Source organism: Carcharodon carcharias, chromosome 14, assembly GCF_017639515.1.
Source record: "Carcharodon carcharias isolate sCarCar2 chromosome 14, sCarCar2.pri, whole genome shotgun sequence".
Lineage (NCBI taxonomy): Eukaryota > Metazoa > Chordata > Chondrichthyes > Lamniformes > Lamnidae > Carcharodon > Carcharodon carcharias.
This window is the reverse complement of record NC_054480.1, coordinates 22073847-22091998: the sequence shown is the minus strand read 5'-3', so window position 1 is coordinate 22091998 and position 18152 is coordinate 22073847. Positions and strand designations below refer to the sequence as shown.

The 18152-nt window shown below is 42.7% G+C and overlaps 1 protein-coding gene across 4 annotated transcripts in view; it reads left to right on the top strand.

Annotated features, from left to right (window-relative positions):
- Positions 1-18152, top strand: part of LOC121287415 (eyes absent homolog 2-like) — a 262276-nt gene that overhangs the window by 98926 nt on the left and 145198 nt on the right. For 2 of the 4 annotated variants that reach the window (XM_041205274.1, XM_041205273.1), the window contains exons 3-4: positions 10627-10692; positions 17411-17477. In XM_041205274.1, coding sequence (XP_041061208.1) covers positions 10627-10692; positions 17411-17477 — 133 coding nt within the window. Of the gene's footprint in view, positions 1-10626; positions 10693-11051; positions 11089-17410; positions 17478-18152 lie in introns of those variants that run through there. The other 2 variants (XM_041205276.1, XM_041205275.1) reach the window with 2 other exon arrangements.

The following is an 18152-nucleotide window of genomic DNA, read 5'->3' as shown; positions in this document are numbered from 1 at the left end:
TTGTGTAAGCACAGGAGATGCAACACCTGCCTTTTTACCCCTTCTTTTGTCACCATCCAGGGCCCCAAAACCTCTTCCCTGTGAAATAGCAATTTACTTGTCATTCTTTCAATTTTGTAGACCTTATTTGCTACTCACAATGTGGTCTCCTCTACACTGGGAGAGACCAAACCCAGATTGGGTGGCCACTTTGTGGCACATGTCTGTTGAGTCCACAAGCATGAGCCAAAGCTCCCAGTCGCTTGTCATTTTAATTCTCCACCCCAACCCCACTCTGATGTCTCTGTCTCCAATCTGCAACACAATTCCAATGAATCTCAATGTAAGCTGGAGGAACAAAATGTCTTCTTTTGATGAGGCACTTTACAGCCTTCTGAACACAACATTGAGTTCAACAATTTTACATCATAACCCCGGCCCCATTTTTTTCAGAAAGCAGTTATTGGTAATGATTCTGCTATTCCCATTTACGCCTCCTCTAGATCTGTCTTTTACTTGTTCACTTAACCCATCATCATCTCTTTTTTCTTTGTACCATTATCCCTTTTGGCATTTAATCTTGCCGGATTCCACCCTATCTTAGGCTTTGCTTTTGTTCTTCACCCCTGCACCCCTTTCACTGCCTCTGAACTTGCTTCAAGTATGTATGTCACTAATGTTCCCCAGTTCTAATGAAAGACCATCGACCTGGAACGTTGGGCTGAATTTTACCAGCCATTTGGGGATGGGCTGGGTGGCAAGAAGGCTGGCAAATGACATGGGAAGACATCAAGTTGCATGCCCGATGTCTTCCCATCTCCATGCCATTTTTCCACCAGAGGGAAAGATGACAGACGGTTGAAGCCCAAATGAGTCACTTAAGTGACCAATTAAGGGCTGCCGGCGACCCATGTGGGCATTTTGCCAGCGGCTGGGAGGGCCTATCGTTGCGTGGGGAGTCTGCCCAGTGAAACCTGGTAGCCTCCCAGTGGGCTCCGGAGAGATGGGCCTCCTTTACTGGCATTTTATGGCTCACGGAAGGAGTCCCTGACAGCAATGGGCGCCCCGCACCACCTGTCCACAGACATTCCCCCATCCCCCCACACTGATCTGCCAGGCTCCCCCAAGCTCACTTACCCCTCTTCAAGGATGCCAGACGTTGATGCGCCCTCATCCTCCAGGTGTAGCCCCAGCAGTGACCACCATTAGGCCTCTGGTTGCCTCCCATTTTCGGCCCCTGTGGCATGAATTCTGCCACCTCCACATATGTCAGCCCATCAACACCGGGTTCTCTCCAAAGATGCTGCCTGACCTGCCAAATATTTCCAGCATTTTCTGTTTTTATTTCAAATTTTCAGCATCCGCAGTATTTTGCTTTTGGAGAGCATTTGGTCATGAAAATATATTTTAAAAAGGATATTTAACTACAAATAAAGTGAAGTAGATCAATATCCTGCCTCCTTCAGAAATAATAGATAACACAAGTTGTTGATGCCTAGCATTTATTTGTGGAGCTGGTTGTCAGGGTGTTCAGCTGGTGTATTGTGTCCAATTCCGGGCACACACTTCAGGAAGGATGTTCAGGTCTTGGAGAGGGTGTAGAGCAGATTTACTAGGCTAATACCAGGGATGATGCACTTCCGTTATGTGGAGAGACTATGAAAGGTGTGATTGTTCTCCTTAGAGCAGAGAAGATTAAGACAGGATCCATTCTGTGTACTGTGGCATAACTTTTCCCAGGTTCGGTGCTTGTACACAGATCAGGTCCACCTGCTATTTCTTTGTAATTGAATGGAGCTGCTTCAGGATGTGCCTATAATTTATTCAGTTCTGTTTTTTTACTCATCTGAGGTGAGGGAAGATTATGTTGAAAGCCAAACATTGTATTAAGACACTAAAATATTCTCAGAAATTGCCAGATGTGAGCATTTCTACAAAGCTGTGCCCCCTGTGTAGAGTCTCTCCCAACGTTTCTTTTTTTTTTCATGGAATATGAGTGTCACTGACAATGTCAGGATTTGTTGCCCCTTGAACTGAGTGACTTGCTGGGCCATTTCAGAGGGCAGTTAAGAGTCAACTACATTGCTGTGGGTTTGGAGTCACATGTAGGCCAGACCAAGTAAGGATGGCAGATTTCCTTCCCTAAAGGTCATTAGCGAACCAGATGGATTTTTACAACAATCAGCAATGGTTTCTTGGTCACCATTACTGAGACTAGCTTTTCAACTCCTGATTTAGTAATTGAATTCAAATTCCACCAGATAGGATTTCAACCCTTGCCCCCAGAACCTTAGCCTGCCATTCTGCATTTCCATGTCTGATGCAGCAATGCCTAATATTTTCACACTGGCCTTCTATTAATTTTACAGCTAATAATTGCATTCCCCACTGCATCATTCCCTTTTGTTGCAGCCCTTTCGTTCCATCTCACTCCTGAGATATGTTAAGGTTTCTATGCTGCATCGTTCCATTCCTTTCTCTTTATTGAAGTCGGCTGAACTTTGCATTTAGAGCAGTTTTGCCATTTGGGGTTACATCTGCTGTGGATTATGTCTGATGCCTGCAGAACTCATTAATTTTATAACAGTATCCCACTCCAGCAATAAGATTGCCAATCATTTGGAATCTGCTCGACAGCACTTGATCTAAAGATATTTCTCCTTGACTAAATTCAAACCTAACAAAGAGAATTTAATTTGTCAAAGATGCCTAAATGCATTGGTTTAGCAGGTTATTCGTGACACACCCATTGCCGGCATTTTTAGGCGTCAGCTGTGACTCAGTAAGTAGCACTCTCACCTTTAAGTCTGAAAGTTGTGGGTTCAAGCCCCGCTTCAGGACTTGAGCACATATTCAAGGCTGACATTATCTTGCAATGTCGGAAGTGCCATTTTTCAGATGAGACTTTAAAACTGAGTTTGTCTTCTCAGGTGGATATAAAAGATCCCATGGTGCTTTTAAGAAAACAGCAGGGAGTTCTCTCCTGTGTCCTGGCCAATAATTATCTCTCAATCAATATCACTGAAGTTGATTATCAGGTCATTATCACATTGATGTTTGTGGGAGCTTGCTGTGCGCAAATTGGAGGCCATGTTTCCCACATTACAATAGTGACTATATTTAATTGGCTGTAAGGTGCTTTTGGACATCCTAAGGTAATGATAAGTGCTACATAAATGGAATTCTTCTAATATATTGGTGATTAATTATAGGCTTCAGGTTATATGGAATTTCAGTTTGATTCCACAATGGCAGACATGGTGCTATAAGTTCATTATCTCTTATTTCTTAGAGGAAAGGGAAGTAGAAGAATGCAAAAATCTCTTCAAAGAACTACTGCCAGCAAAGCTTGTTGAACAAGTTCTTACAGGTACAATCATGCCTTTGTTACAAAAGGTTAATCAGAGGCTGTCGGTTTTTGGCGAAAACAGATCACTGTTGTGTACTGAATTTAATCAACCAAAAATGTATGATTAAAATCTGAATGTTGATTTCAGTCAGCACATCAGTGATGTTTGGATAAATTGATCTAATCCATCCCAGTCTCAGTTCATATAGAATGTAGATTTAAATCAAGCAATCAAGCCCAGATATAATTTGGTGGGATATGGTTTTATTTCAGTAGTTCAGCAAAAGCCCTAATTGACATAGGGAACAGAAATTCTGAGGGTGCATCGCACTGTAAGTCTAGCATTTGTGCAAATGCTATGCACCAACTGTTAAAGTGTGAATGCAGCCTGAAGCTGGAAAGAAAAAGAAAATACTTGCATTTTTCTAGCACCTTTCAGAGCTTCAAGATCTCCCAAATCACCGCACAGCCAATGAAGTAATTTTAAAGTGAAGTCACAATTGTAATGTACAAAATGCAGTATCCAATTTGTGCACGGCAAGCTTCCACAAACAGTAATGTCATAATGACGTGCCTATTTAAGTGATGTTGGTAGGAGGGATTAATATTAGCCAGGATATCAGGGAGAATTCCCCGGCTCTTCTTCAAAACAATGTCAGTGGATTGTTGCATTCCCCTGAGAAGGCATCTCCAACACCAAAGTACTCTCTCAATACTGCACAGGAGTGTCAGCATAGACAAATGACTTAAACCCACTACCTTCTGACTCAGAAGCAACAGTGCTATCAGCTAAGCAACATGTAAAACCAATTCTGATTGGGTGTTTTCTGGGAGATTTCATCACATGACCTTCCACCCCTAACTGCTGCCCCCACCCACCCCCACCCCCATCCCCACCCATCCTCCCACCTGATTGGGTAGTTAGCTAATAAAAATAGTGCAAATTGATTGGGTGAACCTTAACTGTTGAGCCATATAGACCAGGACAGTCACACTTACAAGCCCTGATCTGTGCCCAGTTGGGGTGGTGTAAGTAGGTGTGCTAAAGTTGGTTAGGAGAAGGAAAATCAGCAAGCCTTCCTGCTGAAAGGACATATGTATGATCTGAGGTCGGGAGACAGTTGGGGTCAGCTGTGAAACTCCCAAATGGTCTATTGACAATGACTGTCAAGACTCACGTCTTACTAATGGTCAATTGGGCCAGGTAGCAAGGCCATCAGATCCATGGAACTGTACCCAAGCAATGAGTCAGTACTCTCAGAACAGCAGAGGAAATTTAGTGAGATAATTGGAGGGAAATGAAAGAATGTTCTAATCTGATGGAGATAATCTTAGTTTTTCTGATGGTGACAGTGAGGGCACTTTATCCCAGTATTTTTTTTTCCATCAGTGGCCTAACGTCCTATCTTTTCTATGGAACTCACTTCATAAAATTCTAATATATTAAAAATTCAGAGAATGACTCTTTCTTTCCTAATTAGCAACTCACAAATGAGGCAACATCCTCAGAAATTGTACATCCCTCACTACCTTGGGCATTTATGTGATTGTTATGTTGTTACTGTGTGAAAGAAGAGGAAATGTACCTTTAGCATGTTGCAAACTTATGAACCCCAGTGCACTAAGCATTGTTTTTTTTAAAAATCCTTTTGGCAGTTTTGACGATCTATCCACCCAATAATGCCCACAAAGGAGGACCGTAAACCTGGTGGCTCTGACAAGAGCCATTTCAGGTGAGTGTTGGTGATCCCCTGTTAAACGCAGAGCAGTTGAGGAAAAATTCTCTGCAGCCTCCCTTTGCTGACACTAAGTACTCTTCATGGAATATTATCAAGATTGCATAACATAGTGCACAAAGTAGAAAATTTACCACAATGTTCTGCAGTCATTTAAAAGTAGGAGGACTAGAAATATGTCGGAACCTAGATTTCATGAAAAAGGGCAAGAGGACACAAAAGCAAACGGATAATGCTGAACCTATTTAATCATGTCTGGGTATGGTCACTTAACAGTTATGTTAATGGATGAAGAGCCCATCGGTCATAAATTTAAATTCCAGCCCTGTAAATTGTGAAATAGGATCAGCACCAAAGAATGATGAGAGAGGTTAGGAGATTTTTTTATATAGGGTATTCCATTTTTGTTATTCATTTACGGGTTGTGGGCTTCACTGGCTAAGCCAGTATTTATTGCCCATCCTTAATTGCCCTTGAGAAGGTGGTGGTGAGCTGTTAGGGATGGGCAATAAATGCTGGCAAAGCCAGCGAAGCGCACATCCTGTAAATGAATTTAAAAAGAACGTGGAATAACTAATGATGCTATTAGACACAGCAGGGAATGTAGAATCCAGGGAAACTTTTAAGTACCGAGTGGCTAAAAAGATGGTAATGATTTTTTTTTTGTTCTTCATTCATGGGGTGTGAACGTCACTGCTATGCCCATCTATAATTACCCTTAAGAAGGTGGTGGTGAGCTGCCTTCTTGAATTGCTGCAAGCCACATGGGGCAGAATATTCCCCGCTTTGGGGGAGTTGTGCTGGGGCAAGTGGGAGCAGGCCAATCGGGTCCACGCTGCCATTTTGCAGTGTGACGCACGCCCGGAAGCGCACTGTGCTCCCTTAGCGGGTGGGGTGGGGGGGGTGGGGGGGTGGATTCCCTGAGTCGTGGCCTGCGTGCATGCATGCCAAAGAACGCAGAAATCTCCCTGAGGCACCTATTTAAACGTTTAAATAGAGAAATTAAAAACTTTTAATACATGCCCCCTCGTGGGACGGTGTCACATGAGCTGGGACATGTCAATGAATTTTTTTTTACATTTTATTTGAATTTTTAAACACTCCATGAAGCATCATCCTGCCCAGGGATGAGGTTCCATGAAAAATGCGAAGGCCGCCTGGGCTCTTCACCTGCCCGCCAACCTTAAGTGTAGGCGGGCAGCTCATTTTATTAATTCAATTAGTTTTCAAACAGGCCTTAATAGGCCTTTGACAGTTCAGCGAGCGTGTGGCCGAGTCAGCTGCACACCCGCCGAACTGAAAATCTAAATGACGCGCAGTGACGTCAGGACGCCCGCCCAACATCACTGCGCGTCATTTTACACGTCAGCGAGTGGGCCCCGCCCCCGCTTGCCGACCCGAAAATTCTTCCCACGGTGTAGGTACACCCACAGTGCTATAGGAGAGGGAGTTCCAGGATTTTGACCCAGCGACCATGAAGGAACAGCAGCATAATTCCACGACAGGAGGGTGTGTGACTCGGAGGGGAATTTGCTGTTTACAGTTTTCCATATGTCTGATGTCCGTGTTTCTCTAGGTGGTAGAGGTTGTGGGTTTGGAAGGCGCTGTTGAAGGCACTTAATCGCTGGAGTGCATCTCATAGATAGTACACACCGCTGCCACTGTGCTCTCTTCAGAGAGTCGGCTCAGTTGTGATGGGCTGAATGGCCTCCTTTTAGGCTGTAAAATTTTAATAGTTTATGTCCCATGTTGAAACTATAATGATCCAGATTTGCACATTTGAAACTTGGCTAGTTTATTGCTACTCCTATACTTAGTTTGCATTTCCTTTCCTCTTCCGTTATTACTAATTCTTTATATTACTTACTTACATAGATATCAACAGTGGCTGTAGTAAATCATTTTATCTGAAACACTTTGAGGCATTTTGGAGCGACAATGTTAAGAACTCTGCGGTGAATTTACTGAAGCATTCTCCTGCTGGTACACCATATCTTTGGCAGAAGAACTGCCAAAACTCAGGGATGATGGCACAGGCACTGATTACTCTGATTTTCTAGATTTTCCTCAACTCTTCTGCCTGTGTTAAGCAGGAAAACCCCTCAGAAATTCACAGCCTGTGTTTGGAAGTAATTTTCTGTTCCATTTGATTTCTTTGACCTTCTGCCTCAATCCCTGCCCTTTTAAATCATGAATGGTTATGTTTTTCTCTGTTCAACAAAACCAGTGAAATTGTAAAAAGTGGTTTGATGTCAATAGGAAGCTCTATCGTTCTAATTACCTGCATTTATTGCTGTTCTGAGGATTCCTACCCCTCCAAAAATGAACCATGCAAAACATTAAATATATGGTTAATACAGAACATACTATAAGTTCTACAGTCTGGTTCAATATTACATGATTTCTGCTGATCTTCCACTGAAGCCAAAATAGCTGTCTGGGAAACCAACGTCTTCCTACCCAGAGTTTGATACATTTTCGAGTGTAAATTAAACTACTATAAATTGGAGTATATTCTGCTACATTACCAATCTGATATAACAACCTATACAGGCACACCGTACAAATTAGCTCAGGTAAATTGACTTTCTGCAACCTCCTGAGGCATGCATCATCATGGATGTCAGTCTTCAGCAAATATGACTCACTCTACATGATATCAAGAAATGGCTGAAGGTACTGGATACAGCAAAGGCTGTGTACCCTGACTGGCTGTTGTACTAAAGACTTGTGCTCTAGAACTAGCCAAGCTGTTCCAGTGCAGCTGCATCTATCCAACAGTGTAGAAAATTGCTCAGGTATGTCTGTTCAGAAGCAGCAGGACAAAGCAACCTGGCTATTTACCACCCCACTAGTCTACTCTCAATCATCAGCAAAATGATGGAAGGTGTTGTCAATAGTGTTATCAATTGGCAGCTGCTGAGTAACAACCTGCTCACTAATGCCCAGTTTGGGTTCCACCAGGGCCACTTGGCTCCAGACCTCAATACAGCTTTGGTCCATACTGGACAAAAGAGCTGAACTCCAGAGGTAAGGTGAGAGTGGCTGCCCTTGACATCAAGACAGTAATTGACCAAATGTGATATGAAGGAGCCCTAGTAAACTTGAAGTCAGTGAGAACCATTGACCAGAAACCTAATCAGAGTAGCCATGTCAATATTATGGCTACAAGAGCAGGTCAGAAGTTGGGAATACTGCATTAAGTAACTCACCTCTTACCTCCACAAAGCCTGTTCATCTTCTACAAGGAACAAGTTAGGAGTGTGATGGGATACTCTCCATTTGCCTGGATAAATGCAGCTCCAACAGCACTCAAGAAATTCAACACCATCCAGGAAAAAGCAGCCTGCTTTATTGGCACCCCATCCATCATTTTAAACATTCACTCCCCCCACCACCAGTGCACAGTGGCAGCAGTGTGTATGATGTATAGTATGCACTGGAGCAACTCACCAAAGCTCCTTTGACAGCACCCTCCAAACCTGAGACCTCTGTCACCTAGATGGACAAGGGTACAAGGGTAACAAGTGCATAGGAACACCACCATCTGCAAGTTCTCCTCCAAGCCATACACCATCCTTTCTTGGAACTGTAACACGGTTCCTTCACTCTCCCTGAGTCAAAATCCTGGAACTCCCTTCCTAACAGCACTGTGGGTGTACCAACACTGTATGGACTGCAGCGGTTCAAGAAGGCAGCTTCACCACCACCTTCTCATGGGTGATTAAAAATGGGGAACAAATACCAGCAATGCTCACAACCCATGAGCACATTAAAATAAAGCTAAATGCTTGCCTTAGTTGCCTGCCTGCCTTCACTGTTGTGCTCAAGTCTAGACTGGAGCAGGACGTTGAAGTCAGTAGGGGCTTCATTCACCCTTGCAAAATTCACAATACCTCCAAGTCAATAAAATCAAAGACAGTAATTGGAAATATGTCATTAAGCTAGATGTGGTTACTTCAGCGCATATAGAGTCAGGAGCAGAAAAGTAGTGAAGCAAGGAAAAAAGCAGTAATGGCAGAGGGAGACAAACGGGAAAGAAACTGGAAGGGAAGAGGAAAGGAATGGTGTGGGCTATTTGCACAGAGAAATTAATGCAGTCAATTTACAACCCACATGATTTTCTGCCATTGTGGGCAACAAAATTTGTCAATTTTGGATTAGGCACACTGACCGCCTGTGCCTAAATTCCCAATACGCAATCCTTTTCCAAAAAGCCCTGCGTTAGTTATGCTAGATCATAAGATGTATCTATAGAAAATTAGCATGGGGAACAAAAGAATGAGCACAAGATACAACATGGGCCTGAACTTTTTGGATGGTGGGGAACACATCCCTGGCAACTCCTAGTGCCCTGCAGCCTTTTCATGGTCAAATGTGCATTAAATGGCCGCAGGCAGGACTTCCGCCCCTCACTCGGGAGGAAGACCCGCCTTAGAGAGCTGCTGGGCAATTTTATTGGCCGGCAGCTCTCCAGCCCCTGCAGCAACAAGAGCTATAAGTGGGCTGAAAAGCAATTGCATGAGGACACCTGGAGTTAAGCCCAGGCACCAGAGTTCAAGGGGTCCCAGGGCAGGGAGAGTAGGTGTGGTAAAGTGAAGTACCCTGTACCTTTAAGAGAATGCAAGTGTACTGATCATGTGACAGCACTGACAAATCACAGTACAGTGCGGGCAACTGAGAACGGTAAGTCTAGTTCTGGAGGTTTTTGAGTGAGCATGTATGATCTGGTGCTCTGCCCTATATGTCTTAATAAACCATCACTGTTTATTCTTACATCAGTCTCTCCCCATTATTGATTGCAAGCAGCAATGGAGAAGAACATAGGAAGGCGTGCAGTTAGAGTTTGGTTGACCAACAAACTCATTTACCCAAAACATAATAGCAGGGAAGGCCTGAGAGGGCTGCAAAGGTGGCAACCGGGGTCGCGGGGGAGAGGTCGGGGAGGAGGGAGATCCTGAGGCCACCGGACCTTAAAGAAGAGGGCACCCAACTTCAGCAGGGAGATCTTGCCCATCCCAACGTAAAATCGCTGCAAGGTGGGGGCAATTGGGAACCCAGGGGGATCGCTGATCCTTCAATTTCACGCTCACCCCCCCCCCCGCCCCCTAAAAACCCGCTGGTGGGGGAACGTAAAATTCTGGCCATGGAGAAACAAAAGAAAAGCAAAGAAAATGAAAGGATAATCAAATTGTACAATTGAAAAAAGAGAACAGTGGAGGATGAAGACAGTGAGAAAAAAAAGATACATCTTTGTTGACTGCTTTTCTTTTTGACACCCATCAAATTATAAAGAGGAGAATCAAACACTAGATATAGAGAAAACACAATGAAAGATTGGCATGTGGGGCACAGAGAAAAAAAAAACCTGATAAGGATGTGACTGTGTAGAATACTTCCTTTTATATTTCAGACTAGCCCAACTTGTTTTATGTGGAGGAAGTAGAGATTATTTTAATGTGAAGCCTTCCTTCATTTTGTTCTCGTTAGATTTTGGAGTTTCACAGTCATCTTCACAACTACTTGTTCAATGTTCAGTAAATGATTTATCATTTTTTTCAGACAAATCAGAGTCAATGAGCAGCAGTGTAATTGCCACAACAGCATTAGAACACTTCTCCAATTCAGGTAAGTTTACTGTGATAATCTTGGAGTTTACATTAAAAGTTGCTCCATGAGTAATGCAATAAATCAAACCAAGTAAATGTCTTTGGATTTAGACCTCTTCAGTAGTGGGCAGGTCTTCCTACATTCATACGTGAGGCTGGTCTCTTTAGTCACAAGGCCGTACACCTCTCCACACGTATGCAGCAGCAAGGTCCCTCCTTAATTATGCAGCAGGGAAGCTTTTCCACTGCTGCATAACTTGGGCATGTCTTCCTGCAGTTAGGCAGCACCGTGGTCTCTCTGTGTACATAGAGCTGGAAGCCTTCTCTGAATTTACAAAGTGGAAGAATCAGTTACATAAAGGGCAGGCTCCTCAGCAGCCACACACAGAAAGGAGTTTCTTCATTCACAGAGCAGGTAGGTGAATCCACACTTGGATAACTGGCATGATGCTCTACAGCATTAGCAGTGGCTGGCCTTTTGCTCTGCAGTTAAATTATCCAGGCCTCAAGTTATAGTATTAATCAGAATTGAACTTTCTCTGTAAGTGTGAATCCCACTCTACTAATATGGCATTCAGGACTTGAAATCTATTCACCTCATTGTTTGTTCCATTTTCATGGCAAAAATAGAACAATGTATTGCATTTGCAAGTAAAATATTCTGTCAAAGGGTCATGAGGACTCGAAACGTCAACTCTTTTCTTCTCCGCCGATGCTGCCAGACCTGCTGAGTTTTTCCAGGTAATTCTGTTTTTGTTTTGGATTTTCCAGCATCCGCAGTTTTTTTGTTTTTAAGATATTGCTGCTTTATGAAAGGTTATGTGTGAAAGACCATCATAATTTAGTGCCTACAAGTTAGGCATTGTTCAAGTTTACAAAAGATGTGCCATATTCATAGACAAAGGTGCCACCTTTGTTTATCACAGCACCTTATGTTCCACTCTTTCAAGTACCCGGTGAAGGAGATACTGAAGCTGCAATTACAGAGACTGCTAGGGTTACTGAACACATGCCATTGATCTCCAACATATTTTATTTAGGAGCACTTAGCATTATAGCTGGGTGCAGAAGTGGAAAACAAAGACTTTTCCAATGGTTGCCTTTCTGACTAATATCCATGCCTCCTCATCATTCCCTTAAGATGTTGGTGTAGATTGAAAATGACAATGGAAGTGGCCTTGGAAGATAATACCCTTCAAGTGAATGTCCTAGTACAGCCACAGGAAAATATTGATGTGTAGGTGCTAAATGATTGCACTGAATCGTCAACAAGAAATTAGTGAAACATCGGGCTGAAGTTTCTTGACCCCATGGTGACGGGATTGGATACGGGGTGGGGGGTGGGTGTGGGGGGGTGTGGGCGCGGTGGTGAAGGTGGGCAGGGTGCTTTGGTGGAGCAGGGAGGGAATAAGTCAGATCAGGGTGGCTCCTGGACACATTCATGCCACCAGAGAAGTTTCCCAGACTTGGGTAACGGATTGGCTACCCACTGAAAGGAAGCAGGCAGCCAGTTTACATGCCTAAGGCCCAAGTTGGGGATGTTTTGTGGCACCGTTGGCAAAAGGGGCCCTCCTGCCACATGCAGAAGGTGTCAGCTCCAGGGAAGCGGCCTTCCTGTGACAGCCTGGGGTGATGGGGGGTTGGTGGGGGGCAGGGGGTTGTCCATTAGAGCTGGAGGCTCCATGCTCCAAAGAGGGGGCAGCGGGCATGAAAGGCCACACCCGCAGCCCAAATGCTTCCACTGGAGAGATTCCCCTCCAATCCAAGGGGCATACCGACTTGGCCCCTCTGAAGTTTTACCTTTAAATCTTCGTTTTCAAGGATGCATCCATGATGAGGCACCCTCGTAGTGTCCGACCTTCCTCAGCAGTGCCCACTTCTCCTGGTGAGGCTGCCGAGGCTCTGGAACTGCTAACCCTCTGATCGCGCTGGCAGCATCGTGAAACCCACCCAGCCAACTAGGGGGCCCCTTTAGGACATATTCCTCTGCTGAGCTCGCTTTTGGCTAGTGCAGGTTCAGGAGCCCAGAAGGTCCCAACATCAGGATTTCAAAGCCTACAGGAAAACCCAGTCTACACAATCCAGAAAATGACCAGAAACAGCATCAAAAAAGGAAATCGCTCAAAAACAGCCTAAAATATAGGCTATATCACATGTTAAGACATGAAGCTAAATTAAAAGTGCTGTGAAAACTGAGTTTGCTATTGCTTAAGCTTCAGCAAATTCAGAATTACTGAAGTAATTCAAATAATTTTAAATTATTAAAATACTAAAAATAATTTTACAGATCTGGACTATGATCTGTTTATTTCTATGGCACTTTTTCAGCCATTTTGGACCCCACTGTAATTCTGCCTTACAAACCAAAGATAATTCATCCCCAAAGAGTTAAACATACTTTAAATATGAAAATAAAAATAATTATATAGACGTCAGTAGTATTTTTCTGGAAGCAAATCCCTCCATTCGGAATTTTCTCTTGTTAATTTTTGATTAGAACATTTTTACAACGTGCATGCACAGTAATTCTAACTACATGGCACTCAGCATTTGCAAAATAAAATGGTGCTCTGTTGCATCTGTCCCAGATTCCATGGCAACTCCAAGAGACAGCTGGGTAATTATTTAGACTGAGACTATGCTGATTTAACTATTTTAAATAAACATTTTTTGTATTTAAGCAGCTTCTGCATGGAGAAGCGTGTCGGTCTTAATCAAAACCTTAGAAGTGAACTCAGATGAATCATCACATCAAATTTTAACCTGTGATTTCTTCTTCAAATGCTGATCAACCTGCATTTCAAAAATTTTAATTCTCACAACCTGAGAATGTCCTAGGCTAGGAATATATTTTTAAAAATTAATTCTTGGGATGCGACTGTCACTGGAAAGGCTGAACTGTCTTGACCCCATGGTGATATTTAGGGGGAGATGGTGGTATAGTGGTTATGCTCTGGGGACATGGATTCAAATCCCACAATTGCAGCTGGTGGAATTTGAATTCAATAAATAAATCTGAATTATAAAAAGCTTGTCACAGTAATGGTGACCATGAAACTATCATCGATCGTTGTAAATGTCCATCTGGTTCAAAAATGCCCTTCAGGGAAGGAAATCTGCCATCCTTACCTGGTCTGGCCTACATGTGACTCCGGATCCACAGTAATGTGTTTGGTTCTTAACAGCCCTCTGAAGTGGCCTAGCAAGCCACTAAGTTCAAGGGTAATTCAGGGTGGGCCAACAAATGGTGGCCTTTCCAGTGACACCCCACATTCCATGAAAGGATAAAGGAAAAAATAATATTGTCCATTCCTAATTCCCCTTGAGAAGGTGAGTGTGGAGCCACTGCAGTCCAGATGATGAAGGCACACCCACAGTTCTGTTAGGGAGGGTGCGCCAAGATTTTCACCCAGTGCTGATGAACGAATGGCCATGTATGTGAAAGTTAGGATGTTGTGTGTTTTGCAAGGAAACTTAAAGGTGATGGTGTTCCCATGTACCTGCTGCCCCTGTGCTTCTAGATGACGGAGGTTTGGAGGTGCTGTTGAAGTACTGAATCATTATAGCAGATCAATGCTTAACATTTAAGTATGACATTAAATTGCCCATTATTTTACTGCAACATTAATCCATTTAAAATAAACTGACAATTTTAAGATTTAACTTCTCAAAATTTCACATTCAAGTGTGTGTGCAACCAACAGTTGTGGAAAGTAATGTCTGAATGATTGGTTTGTGTATGCTGTAGCTCCAAGCTTCAACTGACCTCTTTGGTTCTGGCAATCTTCAATCCTATTCCATAGTGATCTGTTTGAATCTGACAACCCAGTGAAAAATTTTGGGGATTTTTTTTATGAAACTGTAACAAGCTGACATATAGATTGATTAAAGTACACACAGTTGTCAACATAATTTCCAGGAGGGTAGGTTTCATACGAACATACGAATCAGGAGCAGGTGTGGGCTATTCTCACCCTCGAGCCTGCTCTCCAAATTAATAAGATCATGGCTGATCTGATTATGGCCTCAACTTCACATTCCCACCTACCCCTGATAGATTCTTGACTAACAGGGGAGTCAAAGGTTATCTAGCTCTGCCTTGAAAATATTAATTGACCCTGCCTCCACCACTCTCTGGGGAAGAGAGTTCCAAAAGCTCACAACCCTCAGAGAAAAAAATTTCTCCTCAACTTGACCTTAAATGGGAGACCCCTTATTTTTAAACTATGTCCCTTAGTTCTAATCTCTCCCACAAGGGGAAATATCCTTTCAGCATTCACCCTGTCAAGTCCCCTCAGGATCTTTTGGGCTGAATCTCCCGGTTGGCGTGTGGGGGTGTGCCCGACAAGTCATCGTGATATTTTGTTCGGCAGGCATGCGCCAGTCAGCTGCATGCCCACTGAAATTTCAACGGCCTATTAAGGCCATTAAGAATGTAATTAAAGTATTTAAGAACGCTGCCTGTCCAACCTTAAGGTTGGCGGGCAAGCGAAAACCCCAGGCTGTCTTCACGTTTTTCAGGAAACCTCATCCACAGGTGGGATGAGTTTTCCTGAAGCTTTCATAAAACAGTTAGATAAAATTCCCCAACTTAACAAACATGTCCCAACTCAGTCACATGGAGGACGTGTCTGAATAAATGTTTACATCATTTGTTGAAGTTTTTTTATCATCTATTGCCTCCCTGAGGCAGCTCCGTGAAAGAGCGCAGGCCCCGACTCTTCCTCCTCCCCCCACCCACACAGGTAGCGCTAAGTGCTACTGGCCACGCGTTATGCTGGGTGGGCCTTAATTGGCCCACTTGTGTAAAGTGGCAGCACGCAGCCGATCGCTGGCAGCGATCAGCTCCACGCCTGCCTCCACCCACTCCTGTCCAGCCCATCTGCCATAGGAAAAATCCTGGCCTATGTGTTTCAATAATGCCACCTCTCAATCTTTTAAACTCCAATAGATTGAGGCCCAGTCTGTCCAACCTTTCCTTGTATGAGAACCACCCACACCCGCACCACCACAAACCCTCCCCCCCACCCCCCGCAACGCCATCCCAGGTATCAGTCAAGCAAACCTTCTCTCAACTACATCTAATGCATTTATATCCTTTCTTGAATAAGGAGACCAAAGCTGTACACAGTAATCTAGATGTGGTCTCACCAAAGCCCTGGACAACTGTAGCAAAACACCCCTACTTTTATATTCCATTCCCCTTGCAATAAACGACAACATTCCATTTGCCTTCCTAATCTTGCTGTACGTTAATACTAACTTTTCCTGATTTATGTACCAGGACACCCAAATCCCTCTGTGCCACAGAGTTCTGCAATCTCTCCCTATTTAAATGATATGCTGCTTTTCTATCCTTCCTGCCAAAATGGACAAGCCCACATTTTCCCACACTGGACTTACCTTTGTGCGCTGTGTGTATTGAAATCGTAAATGCATCGTTTACAAAGAGCTTTATCATTTCATGAAATAGCACAAATCTTAAACCCATATTTTTATGCTAGAACTTCAGTTATTTTCCTGCAATTTTGCTTTTTATGTGAAACTACAACTATCCCAGCACTAACACAGAGTGTATTCATCAGTTGTAATTCTCCCCTACCATGCATCTTCTTTCATTCTTGTTCCATAATTAAATTATCCTTTGTCTGAAATTCTCTCTTCTCTGTTGTGTTCTTCACCTCATTGCTTCTTTTGCAATTTTCCCTTGACAATTGCTTATTTTGATCATCTACAACATGAAATTTGAAGTGAAATAGTGAGGTAGGATATTGAGGTATCTGCAATCAGTCACCAAACAGGGTTTCATACCAACTAATAAAAACAAAAAAACTGCGGATGCTGGAAATCCAAAACAAAAACAGAATTACCTGGAAAAACTCAGCAGGTCTGGCAGCATCGGCGGAGAAGAAAAGAGTTGACGTTTCGAGTCCTCATGACCCTTCGACAGAACTTGAGTCATTCAAGTTCTGTCGAACGGTCATGAGGACTCGAAACGTCAACTCTTTTCTTCTCCGCCGATGCTGCCAGACCTGCTGAGTTTTTCCAGGTAATTCTGTTTTTGTTTCATACCAACTATCCTGGCAAGCCAGAAAGGCTTATCTAAATCTCAAGGTAAAGACCCTCTTAAAGGTTTGAGGAATTGGGACTAAATTGTGAGAATTTTACAAGAGCTGTAATAATCCACAGTAAGAAGGTTATAAAACATCTAAAAACTTAACATTTTTCCCTGCTGTCCATTGCCTGTAATTGGCCCTGTCATTTATATTTAACCCTTTTCCTACACCATTCATGAGATATCATTTCTATGAATACTTAAACAAATATGTTCTAATTACTAATACAATTGTGTCTTGAAAAATGAAAAATAAATTTTAGTCTATATGCAGTTGAATCCTACATCTACAGAACAGATGATCTACTACCTTAGCTGAACAGGAAGCAGATCCTAAAGGAATATTATTAAAATTATTTTTAAAAAACTTTCTACCCAATTCACTAATACTTCAGCAAATTAATTAGCATTTATTGCAAACAAATCTCATTATGAAGCCCTGTGGGTTATGACTTTTGACAATGACCATACATTGGTGAAGTGAGCTATGAGATATGCTGGGCTGTAATGCAGCAGAGCAGATTGACTCCACATTTTGGAATCCATGAGCCTGAAAATTTTCCCTCAGTATGTTATTTCACAGTTAATTACATTTTCTAATGGCTTGTTTTACATTCTGCAGCTAATAACAGTGATATTTTCAGTAAAAGACAACCACACCAGCTTTCATCCCAGATTTATACGTCAAAGTAAGTGTATTTTAAATGAATGTTTTGTTTTAGTTTAGATGCTTCATTGTTATTTTATGTCTTAGCAATTTTATTTATGCTCCTGTTGGTAATTTTGCCACTGAAGAGCCAGTAATTACATTACGCGTCCCATTAAGAGATGAACCACTTTAAATTTTGCTAAGCAAAGATAGAGTTAACAGTTAACATTTCATATGAACACATCCACTGAAGCCAAGAATTACAGAGCTCACATTGTGTCAGTGGGTGCCATTAGGGTTAATTGTCATCTTCATCACCTGGGCAGTAATCCAACAGAGCAGATTGATTCCCCATTGTGGAATCCATAGAATGTTCATCGCTAGAAGGTTAAAAACAAGAACTTATCCCATTATTTCTATGGTTGGTCTTCATTTTACTGAAATTCCTGTCATTGATAGGCCAACATACCTTAAATGAATTGTTTTTCGGTTGCCTATTTAACTACTTGGCTGTATTCTATTTTCTGAATAAAGATTTTTGGCTGGTTAGATGTTTCTAACAGGGCTTTTTTTTTCAGTAGTTTGCCTGAGATCTGAATTTTTTGTATTGGGCAGTACTTTAACAACTAATCTATTAAGACTAGAAGGCCAATTGTAAGCTCAATCTGCAATTTGTGAATATTAGTCCAGCCGTTATCAATAATGGGGATGAGAA